Here is a 25,002-nt window from a genome sequence, read left to right as displayed (position 1 = left end):
GTAAAGCTAACCATGAGGGCAGCTGGGCGCCGGGGACGCAGCCCCGCCGCTCCATACTACAACTTATTTTAAAAGTCTTCAAACATTTTATTACAAGTGAATACTTTTTTAAAATGCCAAGTGGTGGTTTTAATAGGAATGGCCCCCACTGACTTGTGTGTTTGAAGGCTTAGCCATAGGGAGTGACACTATTAGGAGGTGTGGCCTTATGGAAGAAAGTGTGTCGCTGTGGGGGTGGACTTTGAGGTCCCATATATGCTCCAGCCACAACACCCAGTTCACCTCCTGTTGCCTGCAGATCAAAATGTAAACCCTTAGCTCCTTCTCCAGCACCATGTCTGCCTGCATGCCACCATGTCCCACCATGATGAGAATGAATTAAACCTCTCAAACCATAAGCCAATCCCAATTAAATGTCTTCTTTATAAGAGCTGCTGTGGGCATGATGTCTCTTCACAGCAATAGAAACCCTAACTAAGACATGCCTTGACTTGCTGCATCTCTAGTATCGTTCTGGCATGGTCTCAGATTCTTCATCTAAGCATTGTGTACATCCAGACCTCCTACAGAAAGAGCAGAATGGCGAGAGCTCCCAGTAAGATAAGACCCTGATTGTCTCTTGAACTGACACAAATGAATGCAGTACCTCTGAGGAGTGAAGAGCAGAAAGGAAGGTTTTCTGGCCTCTAACATCCTTTTTCCTCTGCAGAAATAAATTCATAAGGCTACAAGTTTTTTTTTTCCTTTTTTTGGTTTTTCGAGACAGGGTTTCACTTTTGGAGCCTATCCTGGAACTAGCTCTTGTAGCCCAGTCTGGCCTCGAACTCAGAGATCCACCTGCCTCTTCTCTGCCTCCCGAGTGCTGCGATTAAAGGCATGCAACACCACCTTTTGTAGCTCTGCCCAGGCACAGTTAAAGATTCTGGAGACTCCTAGGTCCTTCGAGGTAGGCAATATAAGGGAATGGTAATTTAGGGACATAAAATAACTACTCACTAAATAACTGTTGAATGGCAAGCCTTGGGTTAAAACACATAGTGAAGGAAATTACAACTGCCTGCTGTGGGGTTTCTCTATCAAACCCTAAGGGGCAACAGAAGGAGGGCAAGCCTGTTGGAAACAAGCAAATACATATACAAAAGAAGGAACATTAACCACAGAGGACACACAAAGGGCGGGAACAGCCGCCCCTGGAGAGGAAGTAAGCACTGTCTCTCCCTAGGGAGGACTGGAGCTGGAAGAGGGATGAGGGGTGTGGTTTCCGCTGTGCACAAGACACCGCCTCCACATCGTGCTAAAGAGCTCACCCCAGGAAACAAAGGTCAATTAGTAGTTGTCACCTCTGGGGAATTTGTCCCTTGATCCCCTGAAGTAGAGTCCCACGTGGTGTGCCACCCTCCATGAACCCACTTTCCTGACATCATGGAAAGTCATTCACAACTCACTAATATCTTAGTCCTTACTGTATGAAAACAAACACTTCTCCCAACTCAGCTTTCCCAGAACCAAAATAAAGAAGTTGGTAAGAATACAAAAGCCTAAGATTAGAACAATCTTTTATCTTAATAAAATTATTCAATAAAATGACCTAAAAGAAATGTACCAGGGAAATGGGTAGATAGCCCAGTGAGTAAAATGCTTGCTGCAAACACATGAAAACCAATTGTAGGTCCCCAGAACCCACAAAAAACACTGGTCACAGCTGCACACTCCTCTAACCCCAGTGCTGGGACACAGACAGGAGAGCCCCTGAAGCTCACTGGTCAGACAGTCCAGCTGGTCTGTGCGAGACCTCTCTCTAAGGATAAAGAGGACAGAGATCAAAGAGGAACCCCAGCATGCACCTCTGGCCTTCTCACACGAGAACAACAGCAATGATATCAGGATCTGAAGCTGACTGTGGTGTGCATGCCTGTGAGATTCGGATTAGCAGATGGGGGCAAGAGTTCAAGCCAGCCTGGGCTACATGAGACCAAGTCTCAAAATTTACCAACCACAACAACAAACATGCTGTAAAGACTCTCTTGGACATGGTCCATCAAAGGCTGAAATTAATCACCTTCAAGTTCTCACGGAAACCTGTTAAAATCACTCTTCCTCAGCTCTAGAAAAGAGAGAGAGATGAAAGTTTCTGGAAGCTACAACACAGTAATTCAATCTAAAGACATTAAATTGTAAAGACTGTTAAAGTAATAGGGCTGGACAGTGCTCAAGGGTTCAGAGTACCGGCTGCTCTTGCAGAGGACCTGGGTTTGGTTCCCAGCACCCACATGGCAGCTCACAACCATCTGTAACTCCAGTTCCAAGGGATCTAACACCCCCTTCTGACCTCCACAGGTATCAGGCACACATGTGGCGCAAATACAGAAGTGCAGGCAAAACACTCCTACACATAAAATTAAAAAGAAACCTGGCTCTCTAACATCAGCAGGGCTCCCAAGCACACAACAAAAGTAAACAACCCCCAAAGAGATGCAAAAATCTCAATGGCATTACATTCTTAATGTGTGCCATTGAGGAAAAAAATATCATTTCTCTCTTATAAAACACATAAGAAGGGGCTGGAGAGATGGCCCAGTGGTTGAGAACATTGGCTGCTCTTCCAGAAGACCCGGGTTCAATTCCCAGCACCCATATGGCAGTTCACACTTGTCTGTAATTTCAGTTCCAGGAGATCTGATGCCAAGATGCCAATGCACATAAAATAAAGTTAAAATAATGTTAAATAAATGTTTTAAAAACACACACACACAAGAAGAAAAGATTAAGTAATAAATCAGGGAGTGTAATAGTTCACACTGATTGTCAAGTCAGACAACTGTACGGAATCATCTAGATGATCTGGGTAGCCTCTAGGAATACCTGGCAGCCATTTTCTTGACCAGATTCACTGAGGTGGGAAGATTCGCCCGAAGACTGAACTGCACTGTTTCCTGGACCGAAGGAAAGGGAGCAAGAGAGTCGAGCAACAGCAGGCATCTCCCTCTTCCTTCTGATGCAACCTGACCTCAGCTCCTATTGCCGTGACCTCCCTGCCACCATGGGCTACACTCTAGACTGTGAGGAGGAATAAACTGTTCCTCCTTTAGTTGCTTGGTTAGGGTATTTTATCTACACAGGCCAGCACCTGATCCAGGTGCCTTCATACATACCACCTCGATGGAGCGGGATGTTCACCTAAGCAGAGGGAAAGCGATGTTGAGCACCCACACTGTTCCAGGTAGGACTTGAACACCTTGCTCAAGGTAGAAAGCAGAGAAGGGAATGGAGATAAATAAAGGCCGTACAGAAGGGAAGACTGTGGTCATCAACAGAGCTTCCAGAGAAACAGGAAGTATGAAAAGGAAAGGACCAAAGTCATAATTTAAAAACTGGGTTAGCACATGTGTGTACACAGGAATGACTGAACACACCCAGGCGAGGGACGCAGAACTTCTCTGCCCCTCTCTAAGTGTAGAACCTACCACTCCACAGGCAGTACACAAATACATGGCACATACGCCACGTCCCAGAATCAAGCCAGGTTTGGTAGCACCTGCCAATAATCCCACCACTTGAGAGAAAATGTCGGATCAGGAGTTCAAGGCTGGTCCCTGCTCCACAGTAGGCCTCTCTTTTGATCAACTAACTGATTAAAGAATCATTCAAATGTCTAATTGTGGCAATAATCAATAAAGAACTATCGCAATTAAAACACCACTGTATCTGAAAGCAGCACCCACCTGGGTTTCTCAGATTCCTTCTGACTGTCCTTGATGCTTCTGGAAGACCTGTCCTTCCCAGAATCTGTGTCTGACTCAGACCCACCGCTGCTCGACTGCTCCTGTATCCTCTTAGTTTTCTTGTGGTGCTGATGTTTCCTCTTTTTCTTTTTCTCTTTCTTCTTCTTTCTGCTAACCTGGGTGGCTGTTTTGCTAGTATCACTCTCACCGGAGAGTTGTGACCTCAGAGGACTCCTGTTGGAAAAATCACTTTGGGATGACTTTCAAAAGAGAAGTAGGAGGAAATCACACGTAAGTAAAGAATGTGCAAAAAAGCACAAATGCTGACACACGCTTGCCACTAGCTCGTACACTACACAATACCTTCCTGGGTTAAACTCACCTTAGAGACTTCAGGACGGAACCCGAAGTCAAAACAGGTGAGGACACCATCCTAAGGCTTTCCTATGTACACGGCTTTCACGGAAAAAGTGACCTACCAGTCCCTCTAGCAAACTGTCTGGCAGCATTACTAGGGATTGTTACTATCCCAGCGGACATCCTAGAGGAAAAGGTTTAACTGTGGTCCTTCTTTGTAGAGGTACCAACAGCTCTTCTTCCTCAGAACTGTACCAATTACAAACTCCATCCTGGCCACCACCCATCATTCCAGGGGCTTTCTGTGTATGCGGAGTATGAATGATGTCTTCACTATGCTAATGAGACTATCTAGTCTATAACTGTGAACGTCCCTTTCTCAGTTCAACGATACACAAAGCCTTCCTTCACAGCCAGGGAAGATGTGTGTCATCTAGATCCCCAATGAGCTTAGGAGACTTTAGCCTCTGTTACCTTATATCAGCTATTTTTATCTAAATGTTGAAAATGAAACTAAAGAAATACCCAAATTAACAATATTCTTAAGGTCACTAATGAGGTCAATGAAGTTACTGGAGAGTCACAATGATGCCATTTCCCTCATGGCCTAATTATAGGCACTAACTGTGTCATGTACTTTTGTCACTGCTACACAAAAGCGGGGGTGGGGCACAGAACTCACAGGAGTTAAGTGAGGGAAGATGGTCACAGGTCCCCTGGAGATTGAGCAAAAGGACGAACTCTTATCAGTTCTTTCATCTCAGGGTCTTCTCGAGAGCATCACTGGGGCTATCAGCAGTTCACAAGGCTAAATCCACCTGTCAAACAAGTACCTTGTCAGTGGTGACCCTTCAGCAGCAAGGGCTGTGACCTCTTCAGTTCGTTGGCTCAGAGACGTTAGATTCCCAACACAAAAGCTTGGGTTGCTCAGCCAGTCTAATTCTGCACATGCAAGAGAGAGAAAAGATGAATGACGTTAGTGCCACGGGCCTTCCAGACCAGGAAACCACCCATCCTATCACTGCAATCATAATTACAGCCATTGTCAGCCAGAATCTTGGGCAGTCCACAGAACAGAGTGGAATCCATAAAACTTTTATTTCACAGGGCACGCTTTAACACATTCTAAAATATTTAAGATCGAAACGCTCTTGCAATATTGGGCTGTGGCTTAAACAAAAACCACACATTCAACGTGGCCTAAAAGATAGCAAGAGCTCATGCACTCTACCCGCCATCTAATGGGTCTGAACGTGTCAACGCAGCTGGTCTCGGAAAGTCAGTGCTCGGTTTCCACCACATGAGTCCCAGGAATCGAACCTGCTGCACCATCTCTCCAGCCCTCAAATTCCACTTGGAAACTCCTAAAAGCTAGAAAGCCAGCCATTCATGACAGCATATGCCTGGAACCCAGCATGTGGGAGGCAGAAACAAGGGCCATGAGCTCAAGTCCATCCTGAGCTACAGCATGCAGCCCTGCTCTGCAACATGGCAAGATCCTGTTTCCAAAACAGGAAAAGTCCACATGCTTACCAGCAGGAGAGAGAATGTACCACTCAAGAAATACTCCATGTTCTACACTAGTGTAGTCAAGAGCAAACCTTTTCTTACAACAATATTCTTTGAAAATAAAAATAAAAGGGCCAGACGTGATGGCATACACCTTTAATCCCAACACTCAGGAGACAGAGGCAGTGGGATCTCTGAGTCCGAGGCCAGCCTGGTCTACAGAGTCAGTTACACAACTGCAACAGCCAGAGCTACAAAGAAACCCTGTCTCAAAAATAAAAATAAAAAACCCACCAAACAACAAAAGCCCATAAAATGTCAAACTTTAGTACTAAAATGTATAAATATTAATAATGATTACGTCTGAGTAGTATGATTAGATGTTTAAAAACTCTGGCTTATCTACAATTTCTAAGTTCTTTTTTTAATGATTTATTTATTTTATGTGCATTGGGGTCTTATCTGCATGTATGTCTGTGTGAGGGTGTCAAATCCTCTGGAGCTGGAGCTACAGACAACTGTGAGCTGCCATGTGGGTGCTGGGAATTGAACCTGGATCTTCTGGGAAAGCAATCAGTGCTCCTAACCACTGAGCCATCTCTCCAGATCCCCACTTCCTTTAAAATAATCTTTACTGCATTATTTATTTAGTAGAAAGGTCAGCTTTTTTATGAGCCAGTTCTTTCCAACATGTAGGGCCAGGAGATTGGACTCTGGACGCCTTCACCAGTATAGCCATCTCTGTGTCCCTCTAACTTCTTATGAACTGTTCCTACATTCCCTAATTTATACCTCTACAGAGTCCCTTCTAACCTTCTAAATCGGAACTGTGCAGGAAGGAAAAAGCACGGATGGCATATAGAAGAATCCTCAGAAAGTCTGTGTCATTTCCTACCCCTTCACTGCCCCTACCCATGCCCCTGGCTCCCGCCTTATATCATCACTTGTCTACCTTCTGTCTCAACTGATCTGCATTATTTCATATGAATAAGTTCATGCGCGATGTGGCGTTTCGTAACTGGCTTTTTCCACTTTCTGGTTTGCAAGGTTCGTTCAAACTACAGCCGTGTATCGTTACGTCGTTCTTTTTACTGCCAAATGCATGGCATCTGGTGATGTAGCTCACTCGTGTCTGTTCATCAGCCGGCAGACACTTGAGTTATTTCTTTTCTGTGGCTATTACAACCATGCTTCTAAGAGCATATGTGTACAAGTTCTCCATAAGTGCTTTCGTTTTTCCTGAGTGGGTATTTAGACAATTGCTGGATCAGATCATAAAACCATGTTAGCATTCCGAGGAACTGCCAAACTATGTATTTTACCAAATAGCTGCATCATCCGGTCCCCATTAGCAGCACACAAGGAGCCCATTTCCAGGCATCTAACCAACACTTCTGCTGGTTTCCCATTTCCATTAGCCTAGCAGGTGGATTGTTTCACTGTGGCTTTGTCTCCAATTTCCTTATGACAAGAACGTCCACATCTCTTCACTTACATATGGGTCATTCATGGATCATCTCTGAAGAAACAGCTATTCAAACCTTTACCCATTTTTAAATAGGGTCCTCTTAGTATTGAGTTCCACAGGTTCTTTATATATTCTGGAATCTAGTCCCTCATGCAACTGCATGTAATGAAAAGAGACAGCATGCAAGCTCGGGAAGATGGGTGCTTTGCCTAACTCGCTGCCTTGTTTCCAGCAGCTAAGGAAATACTTGGCATATAGCAGGTGTTCCACAAATATCTGTAAGAAAGAGAGGAATGAGGACAGGAAGATTCCAAAGAAGAGAGGGAATATTAAAAAGCACAGGGAAAAGGAAGGAGGAGAAACTAAGGGAAGTGCCCACAGGACGTCAACACCAGGACAAGCACGTACGGCCTTTCCATCTTTCAAATCTCAACAGGCTGACTCTAGGGATGTGCTATACCAGTATTTACGTGGAAATAGCGCTCGGAGGGAGTAAGTCCTCTGTAAGTCCTACCTAGTACTGCTAACCAACAGCTCACGCACTCTTTCTCCTCCTGTCTCCATGTCCTTTCTGAGACTGGTTCCTTTCCCTTGGGCCTCTTTCCTGGCACAAGCTAGGTAAAAATAGTCCTTGTTGCTCACTGAGATCAGAACATTTCCACAGCAATCATATTTCATCATAAAGGAAAAGTGGGAAAGACGGAACAAACAGTGTGCAGGAGAGATGGTCTCAGAGCATCCAGTGGACCTTCACACCACCAACACTCTAACAGGGATGGCAGGGGAAGAAATGTAAAGAAACACAAGCCTCGGCACAGAAATCTCAGGTTAGAACTTGCTGAGGCACCATACTCGCATATACACACAGGTAAGAAAGGAAGAGAGGGAATTATCCCACACAAAAGCTGCTCATACCTCCTGCCTACCTGCTGCTGGACCCTCAGGCCCTACCCCTTCAGAGCAACGTGACAGCAGCAAGGTGAGGGTCCATCACCAAGCACTCAACACTGACATGCCTCTGAGGAGAGTTTACCATGGCACCCTCCTTCTCCATCACTACTGGAAATGCCTTTGCTTAGTTCCACCACGGGCAGGGGAGCAAACCGACACGAATAAGCTTGAGCTTTAAGAACAGGTCTTTAATTGCAACTGGATAACATATCCAAGTTCAACATCTATTTCTACAAAGTAGCACTGACTTCTAATCTGTCTAAGGGGCCTCAGAGGTGAGTGGCCACCCCTCCAGGGTGACCTTTCAAACAGCATTTCTAGGGTGGATGATACAAATACATTAGCAAAGATATTAAGATGTTTGCTCTTTTAAGAATAAGCCAAGCCCTTCGTTTGCTCAGAGCCCCCACTTTCCAGCAAAGAAGCTGGGAGCACAAAATCACTTATACAAAAAATATCAGCAAACAGAGCTGAGAACGTCATTCAAGATGGCCATGGTAGACACTTTCCTGGGAGTTGAACTACCCTATGACGCAGCCCAGCAACTGCAAAGATAATGTTTAAATTACAATACCCCCAGCACTGCAATAAAAAAATACAGATCATAATGCAAGTCCTAGAATCAGAAGAACCTAATTCCTTCTTTTGTTCAATTAAGAAGATTACAAATTGGAGGCTAGTCTGGGTGCCACAGTGAGTCCCTGTCACAGGGAAAAAAAAACAAAAAACATCATTACCACAAAATCATTAGATAAAAGTGTGAGGGAGAGGCTGGAGAGATGGCTCAGTGGTTAAGAGCACTGGCTGCTCTTCAGAGGACCCAGGTTTAATTTCCAGCACCCCCATGGAGACACAGCCATCTGTAACTTCAGTCCAAGGGGAGCTGGTGCCCTCATAAGGCCTCCGAGAGCACTGGGCATAAACATGGTACAGATATATATGCAGACAAATAAAAAAACTTTAAAGGTTTGATTGGTGAGCAACTTCCCAAGAGATAAGAGTTGGGAACATATGAATTCACTGGGCAATATTAATAGCATTGAAATCAAAGACTGGATCCTCCTAAAATGATTTAATATCATCCGTGCGGCACTCCAAACATGCTGTCTTCAACAATAAAAAATTATACCTAGGCTGGGCGGTGGTGGTGCACGCCTTTAATCCTAGCGCTTGGGAGGCAGAGGCAGGCGGATCTCTGTGAGTTCGAGACCAGCCTGGTCTACAAGAGCTAGTTCCAGGACAGGCTCCAAAACCACAGAGAAACCCTGTCTCGAAAAACCAAAAAAAAAAAAAAAAAAAAAAAAAAATTATACCTAAATTTCTTCAGTTCTTGAGATCTAATTACTAGTTTGTAGGAAATGGGATAAAGAAGCATGTTACATGAAGATTTGGTGGGAAACATCCTCAGGACAAGTAACCAGTTTCCTCCACAAATAAACCACCTGAGAAAATAGGAGAGCATGGTTTTTGAATGAAAAAAGAACTAAGGGTTACACGAGGAAAATGCAGTGTGCCCGGCATGGTGGCACTGGCCTTTAATCCCAACGCTAAGGAGGCAGATCTCTGTGAGTTCCAGGCCAGCCAGGGCTACAAACTGACGCCCTGTCTAGAAAAATACAATGAGGATTCTGACTTCTTTTGGATCCTCACAAGCAAACCAACTGTAAAAAGTTGAGACAAATCTGAAAAAGCTAAACAGTAACTTGTAGCTATATGATGTATCAATACAGTTAATTTTCTTGTTGTTTTTGGTTTTTAAGAGAGGGTCTCTATATATAACCCCAGCTGTCCTGGAACTCTCTATGTAGACTAAGCAAGCCTTGAACGCAAAGAAATCCACCTGCCTCTGCCTCTCAAACGCTGGGATCAAAGGCGTGTGCCACCTCGCGCAGCCCTTCAAACTGGATCTCACATTTTCAGTATTAAATATATTTTACGCACCAAAACACCAGTTAATTTCATTATGATAGTTGGGTTTACATTTACCTAAATAAGAATTATGCTTCTCTTCCATGGGCCTTTGAAGGTCCCTGAATACTCTTACCTGTCCGAATCCTACTCATCCCAAAGTCAAAGCCTACAAAACCTTGGAACGTTCCATTCTATGATGTTGTTAACTGTGGCTCATCTATGACATTTGCAGCATTCAACCTTACACAGTGTGGTTTTTGCTCCATTCATGCAGCACGTTGCATTATCCGTTCACACATTCTGTACACTCTGAACATATCTACATTTTGGACCTGTGCTGACAAGGAAGAGTGCTACAACGAACACACAGTCTCGGACTTTGTTGAGGGTTACAGTTTAGGAAAGGGAAACCAGAATTACACTAGCCACAATTACAAGTGTTTGAAGTGGGTTTCTCTGTGCAATGGGGTTGTACCATTGCAGCTTCTAGGAGAATGAGGTCCAAAAATATGATAAGCCCCATAGTCTTGGTTAACCCTCCCCTAACTTGACCACCTTAGTGTCTGAAAGAGCCTTTGGCTCCACACTTCGGACAAGACCCAGAAGGCTTTGCAGCGCCGCGGAGAACTCTGGGATACAAATGGATAAACAAATCCGAGACAACGGCCAAAAACCCGGGCCTGGAAAAACTGCCATTAATATCATCGGTTGTCTCGTTCGACTCTCTTTGGATGCTTACCTTTCCTGGGTGCCCCACCACCGGAGGCCTCACTTACGTCCGCAAAGGCCGGGAACAGCGCCATGTTCACAGGCCGCACCACCACTCCCTCCACAGAAATGGTGCCGGCTGGAAAGCTCTGGTTGGAGGACTCTGTTACGCGATGCACTCTGGGAAATGTAGTCTTTCCTGAACTCCGCCGGGGCTTTACCCCGGGGCAAGGCGGGGCAGAGACCCGCGAGGTGGAGCGGGGAGGAGGGGGCAATGGTGAGGACGGGAAGGACAGTTTCCTGGTAGTTAGAGCCCAAGCCTTCAGTGAAAGCTGGAAACGCAGGAAGCGGAAGAGGAAGTTCAGAGGGGAAAAAAATGTGGAAACTGGAATTCCAGCTCAACCCTAAACTCATACTGCCACTTGTAAACTGGTTCAAAGTAATCAAGTTCTGTAAACTTTAGTTTCCTCATCTGCAAGATACTGAGATTATATGTTTGCCTCTCTCTCTCTCTCTCTCTCTCTCTCTCTCTCTGTGTGTGTGTACATAAATGTACATGTTTCACCCATGAAAAGCGCTTAAGAAACGTTAGTTTTAAAGTGGGCGTGGCGGCACATGCCTTTAATCCCCACTTTCAGGAGGCAGAGGCAAGTGACTCTCCATGAGTTCGAGGCTAACCTGGTCTACATAGTGAGTTCCAGAGTTCCAAGACAGCCAGAACTACATTGAGAGCCTGTCTTCAAGAGAAGTGGGGAGGGGGAAAGAGAGAGAAGGAGAGGAGGGGAGGGGAGAAAGGCAAGGGGAGAAGAGGAGAGGAAGAGCTAGAGCAAAAAGAAAGTTAGCTTTTCTGAGACATTTAATAAACTCCATGGCAAAATCTGAGCTACCCAAATTTAAGCTACCATTTTAAATAACCTAGAATGCCGGGACTGTGTAGTGGTGGTGCATACCTTTAATCTTGGGAGGCAGGCAGGTCTCTGTGAATTTAAGGCCATCCGGGTGTACATAAGCGAGTTCCAATATTGTCTGGGCTGTTACACAGAGTAACCCTGTCTCGAAAAAAACAAAACCAAATATTAATAATAATAATAATAATATAAATAAATGCTCTAGGAATACAGAGTAGTTCAAGATTCCAACAAAGGTCTTTTTATAGAAAATACATGTACTTGCCTATTTATTTATTTTTATGTTATATGTATAATTATGTATTTATAAAGTATTTTTTGACATTTCCCTTTAAAAAAAAAGTCGGAAGGGAAGGGGTCAATAAGATGGCACATATGATGAAGTCACTTGCCAAGCAAGCATGGCTACCTGAGTTCCAGCCAGACTCCACAAAGTTGTCCTCTGTCCTCCAAGTGTGCAGGGTTGCATGCACATGCCCCACAATAGCAATAAGGTAAAACGTTTTAAACCCAGAGATGTGTCTCTCATCATCTAACAAAAGGACGGGTGGATATCTTTCAAAATAACACCCTTCGTAATATTTAGATTGTGTGTGTCCAAGATGAACTTCCTTTAAGTTTCCAGGTTCCTAAAAGCACTTGGGAAAGGAAGGCAGTAGAATCCCCTCATATAGTTACATGTCTGCAACTGTGACTCTCAAGTCCAGCCAAATCTCAGGCAGTAAAATAGCTCATTGGTTAGGACAGCGTCTGCCTTCACTTCCAGTAACTGGTGATGGTAACGGTCTTTTGCCATCACTTCATCTCTTTCCACGCAGAAATTTCCACTTCAGAATTGGGGGGGGGGTGTTTTGTTTTGTTTTGTTTGAGACAGGGTTTCTCTGTAGCTTTGGAGCCTATCCTGGAACTACCTCTGTAGACCAGGCTGACCTTATACTCACAGAGATCCACCTCTGCCTCCAGAATGCTGAGATTAAAGGTGTATGCCACCACTGCCTAGCCAGAATTGTTTTTAAAACCCATGATAATGTATTGGTAATAACTGGGTATTTGTGTATTTACAAACATGTAACCTGTTATCATTTTACTATCGTTTGCTTGAAAATGGTGTTTATAGCTGAATAAAAATTATTTTTCACATTTGGAAAAAAAACATTTTTTTAAAAATGAGCCAAGTCTGGTGGCTCATAAAGAGTCCATGTCTCAAAAAAAAAATCAAATGCTATGAAATATTATTATTTCTATTTTTTAACATTTATAAGGGTGAAAGCTACATGAACCACACAAGTTGACAGTGGCCTAATGTCCCATAGTTGTATCTGCTAGACCTTTGCAAACTTTACTCATCTGTTAAACTAAAAGTGAAGTTTTGAGCTGGGCATGGCATGCCTTTAAACCCAGCACTCAGAGGCAGAGGCAGGTAGATCTCTGAGTTCCAGGACAGTCTGCTCTACAGAGGAAGTTCCAGGATAGCCAGGGCTACACAGAGAAACCCTGTCCAAAAGAAAAAAAAATAAAAAGGACTTTTTTTCTAAAGATTTACTTATTAATTATGTATATAGTGTTCTGCCTGCATGTATCCCTGCTGGCCCAAAGAGGGCACCATATCTTATTACAGATGGTTGTAAGCCACCACGTGGTTGCTGGGAATTGAACTCAGGACCTCTGGAAGAGCAGCCAGTGCCATTAACCACTGAGGCATCTCTCCAGGCCCTAACTTTCCCCAGTAAGTTTTAAATATTTTTTTAACTTTATTTATTTTTATTTTGTGTGCATTGGTGTTTTGCCTGCATTTACTTGTGAAGATGTCACATCCCCTGGAACTGGATCCCCTGGAACTGGAGTTACAGACGTTGTGAGCTGCTATGTGGGTGCTGGGGATTGAACCCAGGTCTTCAGGAAGAGCAGTCAGTGCTCTTAACTGCTGAGCCATCTCTCCAGCTCCTAAATATTCTTTTCTTCATTCAGAAACCACCACAAAGCGTGTGAGAACAAAGCTCTGGTTGGTATTCTGGGTATTTCCAGTGCATGTGACAGGGATTTCTCAACATAAGCCAGAAACGGTTTCAAATCACCACTTGGCTTTGTGGGGAGGGTGGCTACAGGCAGAGGGTGCACTGCTCAGCCACTTCTTAAGCATCTCTGTGGTTGGAGGCAGAGAACGAAAACTCACATTAACCTGACACGCTTCTGTCCTGGCATCTGTTTGGTACTCTGGCCTTGTCTCAATAGCTTGTGTTTGTCTGGTCGCCCCAAAACATTTCTGAGGCTGGAGGAAGATAGGGGAAGGGGAAGGTTCCAGTTCATTGCAGAGGGCTTAGATGACACGCAGCCGGGCTGGAATTTAGTGAAGGGACAGCCACTGTGGCCCTGAGGAATGGGAAAGAGGTAGGCAAGCATCAGATGGAAGTCATCAGAAGTAGCCTTTGGGGCCAATGAGATGGCTCAGTGGGTAAGGGTACTTGCCACCAAGACTGATAACCTGAGTTCAATCCCTGGAATTTACGTGGTGAAAGAAGAGAAACAACACCCACACGTTGTCCTCTGACCTACACACAGACACAAGCCCAGACATACACTCACAATAGGTAACTAATTGATCAAATAGTTAATAAAAATTTTAAATCCTCCCCCTCCTTTCCAAGTATAAGAGGACAGGATATGAACAGGAGAGTCACTGAGAGACAGACACAGAAATATGGAGCTGCTCAGTGCTTGTCTGTTAGCGAAACAGCCTACGTTTCTTTTCTTCTCTTTTTCTTTTTTTTCAGGACAGGGTTTCCCAGTAACTATGGAGTCAGTCCTGAAACTTGCTCTGTAGACCAGGCTGGCCTCGAACTCACAGAGATCCACCTGCCACCGCCTGAGTACTGAGATTAAAGGCGTGCACCGCCACCACCCAGCATAACTCCTATTTTCTTCTAGAAGGAAATGTTTTATCAAGAAGCCCACGCCGATACGATACGGCCTCACTATCCAATCCTGTCACCTGTGACGTCATAATAAGTACGTGGCCCAGCGCAGCTAAGTCTTCAGTTGATTGGTGTTCCGCACTGACTACTCTGACTCAAGCCAGGCCCAAGCCAAGGTTTTCCCCTGTAATTTTCTTGATTTGTATTATTTATTTCTAATTTTTTGCCTCCAGAGACAGGGTCTCACTCCATAACCAAGGCTAGCCTTCAGCTTGATAGCCTCCTGCCTCAGCTTGGTATGCGTTAGCATGCCCAGCCTTTCCCAGGGATTTCAAACCGGAACTGAACAAACAAAAAGCTGGTCACTCAGTGTGTGTCCAGACTGTAAGCGCTCAGCTGAAACACACCAGCCAAGCAGAGAAGAAAGGCCGGATGGGAGCTGGAGTCCAGGGGTCTCCAAGAACTGCTTCTTGTTGTCCTCAAAACCCACCTGCATTTCTGTGCTCTAGGAAACAGCCACATATTCCCACCCACACACTTTTTTCCCATTTTGGTAATCAAATTCCAGCTCATTTGATGTCCCTGGAACCCAAGGGTCTTAGATAATACGAAATGAATGCGTAAATTTCCACACTCGGAGTCATGATCCCAGAACCTGGATCTGTTCCCAGTTAGTTTGAGGGATGAGAGCCTTCCAAACTGCTCTACCCAGAATAGGTCGAAGTCAAACTCCCTTTCATCTCTCTGGAGAAAGAATTCACACTAACTCAGGGAAACTGGAGAAAGGGGTCTATCAACCCACTCAATCTTCAGGAATTTTCTGTTAGTCCCTATGAAGTAAATGAAAATGTGCCCTTGGGAAACCAGCGCTGAACAGCAAGATCCTGATCTGCTTCACAGTGTGAGGTGGGGATGGGGTGGGGATGGGGGTGGGGATGGGGTGGGGATAGGGGTGTGGGGGTATTGCAGTGGGGGAGTCTCAGGTTGAACAGTTGTTTTTTGGATTCATTAAGATTTATTTTATTTTGTATGTACGTGTCTGTATGTGCACCACATGTATGTAGTTGCCCTTGGAGGCCAGAAGAGGACATCAAATCTCCTGATTATGAGTACCTGATTTAGATGCTAAGAACTAAATAAAAAAAATAACAATAATAAAAAACAAAAACAAAAAAAACCCTAGCAATAACAACAACAACAAAAAATCCACTGAGCAACCAGAAAGGTTTTAGTGACCAGACAGTCCCAAGGATCATTCTTTGGTTAAACCAGCCTGTTTACATACATAGTTTATAATTCACATAGTCTACGGTCTGTCTAAAAGGCAAAAGGTTTTGAGAAACCCCACGGAAATACAAAGAACCGAACCTGCTGAGCCACGTCTCCAGCCCCGGGTTGATCACTCTTAAACTAGAACTTCTTCCAAAACAGTACGTAGTTTGGTTTTGGTTGACGATGCTGACTTGAATCGTCACTATTCAGACTGCCTTTCTTTGAATAGGAAAGTGCATTTTGAAACATTTTAAAACTCTTTATTTGCCGGGTGGTAGCATCACACGCCTTTAATCCCAGCAGTTGAGAGGCAGAGGCAGGAAGATCTCTGTGAGTTTGGGGCCAGGTTGATCTACAAAGAGAGTTCCAGGACAGCCAGGGTTGGATTTTACTATTTATCTTTATTTGTATGGGTATTTTGTCTCCATGTGTGTCTAACGCCACTTGTGTCTGGTGTCTACGGAGGCCAGAAGAGGAGGACATCAGATCCCCTGGGATTAATCTTACAGATAACAGGAGCCACCATGAGGGTCCTGGGAGCCACCATGTGGGTCCTTTGGAAGAGCAGTCAGTGCTCTTAACTTATGAGCCATCTCTCCGGTACTAGGCAAGTGACATTTTAAGAAGTGAGTTGGTCCCAGGTTCCATTTAAAATCTCCTTCATCTTGCTGGCTTTTCTTTCTCTGGAAATTTTCCTGGCTTGTTGGTGCTTATTTGTCAAGCATAGCTGTGGCAATTGGTTGAGTATCTTCCCCTCCCCCATTGCTTCCCGCCTGTATTTCTCTTGTCATTATCTTCCCTCATTACCAAAAAGAGGAAAAGAATGCATTTTCCACCTGAAAAAAAAAATTAAATCGATTTCCCCCCTTATACCTACTGATTTGGGAATAAAGCAAAGGAATTAGTCTTTCCTGGTATTTTAAACACAATTTAGTAGAATTCAGCTGCCGGAGTTTTCTAAAATGTAAACTGGTCCCAATAGGCACAAGATTTTTTAAACTTTACATATTTATTTATTTTATATGCATTGGTGTTTTGCCTGCATGTATATTTGTGAGAGGGTGTTGGATCTTAGAGTTACAGATGGTTGTGAGCTACCATGTGGGTGCTGGGAATTGAACCCTGCTCCTCTGGAAGAACAGCCTGTGCTCTTAACCACTGAGCCATTTCTCCAGCCCCGAGCATGAGATCTTAAGTAGTCATCTGTCCACCCGTATTCAAGGAGCGCGTCTGCAATGACGAAAGGATGGATGACTGCTTCCCCGGTGCACGAGATGACAAAATGGGCAGGCAAGGAAGGTAAGGTGACGATGCCTCAAAGACAAACACAGCTTCAAGTCGTAAAGGCGAGGCTCTCTGTACACTTCCTCAGCAAAGGTCCTGGTTATATCCCAGTAGCGCCCGAGAATTGCAGCAGGCAGCCTGGCCTGGAGAGGGAAGTGCAGAGATAGCCCGCATCCAAAGACGTTTCTATAAAAAAAAATATTTGCGGTTGTAGATCAAGGCAACACTTCACTTTATAAACTAGAGCGAGCCTCCCGATCTGCCAAGAGAGGGGCTTGTCTCACAAGCAGGAAAGGGTGGAAGGAAGCAGAGACGAAGACCAAGGAGCATGCTGACCTTTCTTTGAAGGTGGGACAGAAAGGCAGAACCTGGTGTATGCCCAACACCAGGTGAGTTCAAATTTATTTTAGGGTGATGATCAAAGCAGAGGAAACTTCATTATCGCGTGGATGGAGACTGGAAATCTGAGTCTTCTCCCTACCAGTGCATCAGCTTAGGTTTGGTGGTACAGAATTTTAGCACAAGTGACTCCAGTTTGATTTTTGGTCTAGTCCTTTGGAGACTATGCAGGAGCTTGGTCCAGAACAGTGGCATTCTGTAATATTTATATGACATCTATGAATGAACAGCAGATTACAAGAGGCACGGGGGAGGTAGGGACTGACCTACCTCTACAGAGGTAGAGGACTCTACAGAGTTAGAACTCTTTACCTGAGTTTTCAAATGTGAGACATTTACCAAATAGGCAAATGAGGAGACAGGCCCGTCTGGAGGAAATAGTGTGTGCAAATTTTCAAGTGTGCCCAAGGATCCACAATGGAGACTGAGGTGACCTGAGAGGGGCCATCAGAGCCTGAAAGAATAGCCAGGAGGACGGCTGAACACTCCTGGTTTTGTATAACAGAGATTTTAGGGGCTGGAGAGATGGCTCAGTGGTTAAGATCACTGACTTCTCTCCGAGAGTACAGGAGTTCAAGTCCCAGAACCCACATGACAGCTCACAAGTGTCTATAACTGCAGTTCCAGGAGATCCAACATCCTTTTCTGGGTTCCCTGGGCACACAGGTAGTACATTCGCATATATGCAGGCAAAACATTCAAGCACATAAAATAAAAAATAAAATAAAGCCGGGCGGTGGTGGCGCTCTGTAGTAGGGGCTGTTTGCCTCTTCCCACAGCCGGGCTCATGGCTGCCTAGCTAGCTTATGCCCCAAAATAACAACACACAAACTGTATTCTTTTAAACACTGCTTGGCCCGTTTCTATTCATGTGTGTAGCACCCCAATGTGTGCTTACCGGGAAGATTCTAGCCTAAGTCCATCCTGGGTCGGAGCTTTATTGCGTCTGCCGGGGAGAGGGGAGCATGGCGTCTGCTCCAGAGAGCAGAGCTGTCAAGTCTGAGCTCACTTCCTCTTCCTCCCAGCATTCTATTCTGTCTACTCCACCCACCTAAGGGATGGCCTCTCAAATGGGCCAAGGCAGTTTGTTTATTGACAAATGACCTTCCTCCATCATTTAATCCCAGCACTCCTTTAATCCCAGCACTCAGGAGGCAGAGGCAGGCGGATCTCTGGGAGTTCGAGACCAGCCTGGTCTACAAGAGCTAGTTCTGGGACAGGCACCAAAGCTACAGAGAAACCCTGTCTCAAAAAACCAAAAATAAAATAAAATAAAAACAGGTAGTGTCTGTATGAGGGATGAGAAAAGAATACCTTAAAAAAAAAAGTTGGGGGCTGGAGAGGTGGCTCAGTGGTTAGAAGCATTGCCTGCTCTTCCAAAGGTCCTGAGTTCAATTCCCAGCAACCACATGGTGGCTTACAACCATCTATAATGAGGTCTGGTGCCCTCTTCTGACCTGCAGGCATACACACAGACAGAATATTGTATACATAATAAATAAATATTTTAAAAAAAGCTGGGAGGTGATGGCACACACCTTTAGGTCCAGCACTCAGGAGGCGAGGGCAGAAAGATTTCTATGAGTTCAGGGCCAGCCTGGTCTACAGAGTGATTTCCAGGATAGCCAAGGCTACACAGAAAAACCCTGTCTCAAAATACCAAAAAATAAGAAAGAAAGAAAGAAAGAGAGAGAGAGAGAGAGAGAGAGAGAGAGAGAGAGAGAGAAAGAAAGAAAGAAAGAAAGAAAGAAAGAAAGAAAGAAAGAAAGAAATCAGACTTTATTTGTTCTTTGTTCCTGGTTCTTCCTGGGAAGAAAATATTAAACCCTTGAAATTTCCCAAGTAATATGATAGGAGAATGGGTAGACCTTCCATATAGTTAGTTTAAGCTAACAGCATCCTCTGGGGGAGGAGGCTATGCCAGGAAGGGCAGCCATGGCCTTTCACTGGAGAGAGACTGGAGACTGAGTTCAGTCGTGTCTGGATAATGAAAAAAGCAAGAACCAAAAAAAAAAAAAAAAACCCTCAACGAGGCTGAGTGAGCTTCCTGGGCAGGAAGTGCTCTTCCAGGAGTGCCACATCTCGATTCCACAGGAAGAGGGCACACAAGCTCCATGTTTGGGGACCTGTTAGCCCTCACCCCAGGCGTCTTCTCATTTTGGCTGATCCTGATGTCTAACATATTATAGAACTGTAATAGTAAGTACAATCATGAATATGCAGGGGCGATTGGTTCCAGACTCTCCACGAATACAAAAATCCCTGGGTTCCTTTTATAAAACTACGTACATGCCATTTCCGCACAAGCCACACAATCCGCACACAACCTCTTGTATTCTTGGAGTCCCCTCTACACTCCTCACATCTCTAGGACACAGACAGCCAACTTCAGAGCCCACTCCTGAGTCCTGAAAGTCCCGCTAGCAAATTATTGAGTCCAAGACCGTTGTGAGGATTCCCAAATTTGTAGCCAACTATATACACACACATATGTGTCTGCTTCTGTGTGAGGGGATGTGCGTGTGAGTACAGGTGTTGGCGGAAGCCAGAGAGTTCCAGGCAGCCCTCAGCCACCTGATCTGGGTACTGGAAACTGAACCTAAGTCCTCCACTCTTAACCTCCGAGCCATCTCTCCAGCCCTTGATTTACAAGTTCTAAAAAAAAAGGAAGGAAGAAGAAAAGAAAGAAAGAGAATTCTAGTCAGGGCTTTCAAACTCAAAGATCTCAGCAGTGAAGAGTCATATGGTAGTGACTGTCTTTCCAACAGAAAAGCAATCCTCGGCCTCATCAGTGATGCTGACGTCATAGAACCTTCATCCTGCGGCTTGACTGACTTGTGTGCCGGAAGAGTCAGACCTTTCCTGGGTAGATTAAAAGGCTGCATGGGAGACGGAACCTCGTCCGTTGCTTGCTCACAAGCCTCAGCTGTTTAGCTGACTGATTCATCCGAGCCAGTTTTCAGTGTCTCCTAAGAGTGCGGAGCTGCCGATCTCAGCTCCTGCCATTCCTGCAGCATATGACTGCATAGTCTATGGGAGCTTCTACAGGAGACGCTGATCATGGCTTCCTCCGTGACCTTCCGGTTAATTGTCACTACTGAATCTTTAATACTTTAAACATATACATCACTTATTTTGCTCCCAAATCAGTGGCTTAATAAATATCAACATACACATTACATTATGTTAATCTTCAATGTATTTTTGAGCAGTCAAAAGTATATTAAAAATTAGAATAAAATTAATTTTCACCTTCTCATTCTTAAGCTGCTGGCTAATGTCATTTTACAACATGCTATCATGTTCTATGAATTGACATTTTGCTATGAATTAATGAGCTCAGTCATTTATTTACTGTCTTGGGTGTTACCCATTATCTTTTCTTTTTTCCTTTTTTTTTTTTTTTTTTGGTTTTTCAAGGCAAGGTTTCTCTGTGTAGCCCTGGCTGTCCTGGAACTTACTCTGTAGAACCAGGTTGGCCTCAAACTCACAGAGATCCGCCTGTCCTTGCCTTCCATGTGCTGGGATTAAAGGTGTCCATTATCTTTTAAATTGCTATAAAACTCCATACATCGTACTGTGAGAACCCAGTGAAGTCAGAAATGTACCAGGCAGATTTTCTTTTGAATGGGATCATGTAACAATAACAAAATATTGAATCAGTATCTCTGATATGCCAGCCACCTTCACTGGGGTCCGTGACAGTGGGCTTATGAAAACTTGCAATGTTGGAATGTATCCAAGGAAAACCTAGCCTTCTGCCCTTGAGTAACTGAAGACCTGGTACCACCATCATCCATGGAGCTAGAAAGCAAGACTCCTTAGTTTCCTAAGCCCTGGCCAGAGGCAACTGGGGTTTTGGAAGCTCTGTCTTATCATATCTCCTTGCAACCTTCTAGAACTGTCCAGTGACTCTAAGGCTCCACACTAAGACTGTGTGGCCTGGCAGTCACTGTCTCTGACTATTTAATTAAGCCCTGAAGGGCTCTTAACCCCGCTCTGAGCTCCATGGTTTGAGTTCACATAACACAGAGATGGTACTCCCACGGGGAGGATGTTCAATCTCCTGGAAACCCTGTGTCACGGCAGGAGGGTGCCCTGTGTAGAACATGGTCCCAGCTGGAAAACTCACAGCGGGTGAGGCTGAGTTTGGAAAGGTTAGAGGTTCATCCTGCTGCTCCCAGAATCACAGATGCACTGGAGGACCAGCAGGGAGCAGGAGGACAGAAGTGCAAGAGGGCTCAGCAGGGATGCAACACCGGCTGAGCTGGCTGGCCTGGCCTTGGTAGTAAGAACCTAAGACGCTGAGATTCCCACAGGCCTTCTTCCAGGCAGCTCCAGGCATTCCCCCATGCTCCTACATCTACTCACACTGGAAGGGTACTGCAAGGAAACGAGTGTTTCAAGGCAGTAGTTCAGCCACAGAGCACTTGCCTCGAATGCATGACACCCTAGGTTCAGTTTCAGCACTTAGAAAAAAATAAATAAGTAAATAAATAAAAAGGAAGGGAAGCTTTATACTTAAGAGATTAGGGCCAGAAGGAAAGACCTGTTACCGAAGCAGAAAAGCTGGGCCAGAAACCTCTTGCACCATTGACTAAGAGCCTGGAGGGCCCTGCAGCTGCGCGGGCAGTTTGAGACCAGGCGCTGGAAACGCAAGAAGGAACGTTGTGCCTTGTGCCAGGGAGGAGGTGGTCGCTGTTAGAAGCATTTACTACCCCTTTTTAAAGTTATAAAATACATCAGCAGTACAGGAAATGTCTGTGATTTCAGGAATTTCATTTCTATATTGAAATATATGGAACCTCAAGGTTTTGTACACTATTTATTTGTTTATTTGTTTTTGCTTTGTTTTGTTTATTTGGGAAGAGGGTGCTGCATGTGCCAGAGCACGCGAGTGAGGGTCAGAGGGCAACTTGTGGGAATTAGATGCTGTCCTTCTGCCACATGGGTTCTGAGGGAACTCAGGCTGCTAAGCGGGGCAGCTGGTCCCTACCTCTCACTGGTCTAGGGTTTTCTCAGTCTGTTCTGATATATCTTAAAGCCAACTGATCTTCATCTCTTGGCCATTTTCAAATTAGAAAGGCCCTTCTGTTGCTGGGCACAGTGGTGTATGCTGGGATGTCAGCTGGCGGAGGCAGGAGGACCAGGAGCTGTCTGAGTTCTATCTGTGGTGATATTTTGTTTGTGATCTAACAAATAAAGCTTGCCTGAAGATCAGAGGGTGGTGCTAGCCATAGAGGCCAGGCAGTGGTGGCACGCACCTTTGATCCCAGCACCTGGGATCTCATGCCTTTGATCCCAGCAGTAGGGAGGTGGAGACAGGAATATAAGGTGGGTGGAGACAGGATTCAGTAAGAAGTTTCCCTAGTGGCTGGCTGCTTTACTTCTCTGATCTTTCAGCATTTACCCCGATATTTGAGTCTGGGTTTTTATTATTAATACCAATTAGAATTGGTGCCACATACTTCTGTTGCTGAAGGAAAATCCCTGAGGAGCAGCTGAAGAAATGACAGGTTTATTTTGGCTCATGGCTCACGGACGTAGTCCATCATGGTGGAGAAGTCATGGCAGCTGGCCACAGCATTGTGTGCCACAGTCAGGAAGCAGAGAGATGAATTCCAGTGCTCAGCTCACTTCCTCTTTAATTTCAGCTCAGGATCCAGTCCATATAATGGTCCCACCTATGTTTAAAGTGGGTCCTTTACCTCAGTGGACCTTGTCTGGACCTGGAGATGCAGGCAATCATGAGTCACCTGCTGTGGAATAACCCTTCTGTACACTGTAAAGATATGTTGATCTCGTTAATAAAAAGTGGATTGGCTGATAGGTAAGCAGGATTTCAGGGCAGAGAGGATGCTAAGAAGAAGGACAGTGGAGTTGGAGGAGTTGAGAGCCAGATGCAGAAGAAGCAATATGGGAAGTTCATAGATGAGGTAAACCAGCCTTGGGACAGCAGACATATTAATAAAAATGGATTAACTTAAGTTCTAAGAGCTGGTGGGAGACAAGCCTAAGCTATCGGCCAAGCATTTATAATTAATAATAAGTCTCTGTGTGGTTAGTTGGGAGCTGACTAATGGTCCCAATGAAAAACTCCGCCTACAGATGTGGGTACTGACAACCAAACCAGGGTCTTCTGCAAGAGCAATACTGGTTCTTAGCCACAGCGCCAGCTCCAGCATCCCTCAGTTCTTACCTACTAATCTCTCTCTTTCCTGGCCCCTTGGACCTGACACTCAGAACTGTTTTCCTACATCCCTGCTCCTCCCTTGGAAAACCGTCTAGGAATCCTTCACCCGCAGGGCTGATCCTGGTTTCTCCTACAAAGCATACAAGGAAGATATGGGTAATTTGCTTTTGGGAGCCAAGAGGGAGTTCTTCTTTTTCTTTGTTGATAAGGAATGTTGTCTATCTCAGGCTCCTCTTGCAAACATCTGTGAAAGCTGAACAGGGTTGTGGCTCACCCAATCACAGTCTTCACCAAAGAACAGGACCTGCCATTGGAAGCCTCAGCTTGGGAGCCTCTTTTTTGTCTTTGATACTTTCTAACGAGATCAATACTATAAAAAATGCAGAGAGGTCAGGATTCTAGGTGTTCGTGGTCTCGGAACTTTTAAAGGACAGCACACCATAATTATCCCAATAAGTCCCAGCTGGGACAACCTGAGGCCTCCAAAATCACCAGTGATGGTTTGAGTCTGAAGTGTCCCCACAGGCTCATGTTTTGAACATGTTCCCCAGCTGGTGACAATCTTTTGGAAACATATAGAACTTTTAGGAGGTGGAGCCCGGTAGAGGAAGTAGTCTGCTACTCTACTGTACTGTACTCAGGCCCCGGGTCCAGCTCTGCTCCACTTCCTGGTCCTTCGCCATGAGAACACATCTGTCACACACTCCAGTCACGCAACCAAGCTCTTTCCCCACCACGGCCAACTGAAACCCTCTGAAACTGTAAGCCAAAATAAATCTTTTTCTCCTTAAGTTGACCACAGCATGCGAAAGTTTGGAGTTTTTTAGTACGTGAGCCTCTTAGGCCAGAACTACCTAGATAACCAAAGGTATCTGCTTTCAGTTACCTGAGGAGCCTGGATGGGAAGACTGGGGTAATCACAGTGGATAAAGGGTTTGACCTCTAAGCCAGTCAGGACTGGTTGTAAATCTGGCATGGATATGATGTGGCAAACCCACACAGGCTGTCATCCCTACCTGGCCTATCCAAAGACTGCTAGACACAGGAAAATTGCAATGGCCTGGAAGGGTGACAGGAGAAAGATTCAGGGATGGATCCAGACTCAGTGTCTGAAATAGCGTATCTCTTTGGCTTGGCTTAGACCTGGTGATCGCCTCAAACTCAAATGTCCCAGGAATGAGTTCTTGTGCAAGTGGTCAACATTGCCAGATGCTTGGGCTGAAAACCATATCGTTCTTTCTTATCTCCACTAGGAAGAGTCTCCAAAGGACTGTCACTTGAGTGCAGATTATAGTGTCAAAAGAGGCTAGTACCCTGGCTCCTACCTGGAGGTGACTGAGAGAGAACTTAGCCAACAAAGAGGTTCTTGCAATGTGCTCTGCTTTCACTGCTGTGGAAATGACTGTAA

The 25,002-nt window shown here is 45.0% G+C and overlaps 1 protein-coding gene across 2 annotated transcripts in view; it reads right to left on the bottom strand.

The window, feature by feature from the left end:
• Nrde2 (NRDE-2, necessary for RNA interference, domain containing) overlaps positions 1-10,891 on the bottom strand; it is a 35,592-nt gene extending 24,701 nt beyond the window's left edge. The window contains exons 1-3 of one of the 2 annotated variants that reach the window (XM_057783219.1): positions 10,658-10,891; positions 4,913-5,021; positions 3,723-3,956 (exon numbers count right to left, since the gene is read on the bottom strand). In XM_057783219.1, the coding sequence (XP_057639202.1) occupies positions 3,723-3,956; positions 4,913-5,021; positions 10,658-10,721 (407 nt within the window). In that variant the 5' untranslated portion in view covers positions 10,722-10,891. Of the gene's footprint in view, positions 1-3,722; positions 3,957-4,761; positions 4,887-4,912; positions 5,022-10,657 lie in introns of those variants that run through there. The other variant, XM_057783220.1, reaches the window with a different exon arrangement.
• Between the last annotated feature and the right edge of the window lie 14,111 nt (positions 10,892-25,002).

This window comes from Chionomys nivalis, chromosome 10, assembly GCF_950005125.1.
Source record: "Chionomys nivalis chromosome 10, mChiNiv1.1, whole genome shotgun sequence".
NCBI lineage: Eukaryota > Metazoa > Chordata > Mammalia > Rodentia > Cricetidae > Chionomys > Chionomys nivalis.
This window is presented reverse-complemented; position numbering and strand designations above follow the sequence as displayed.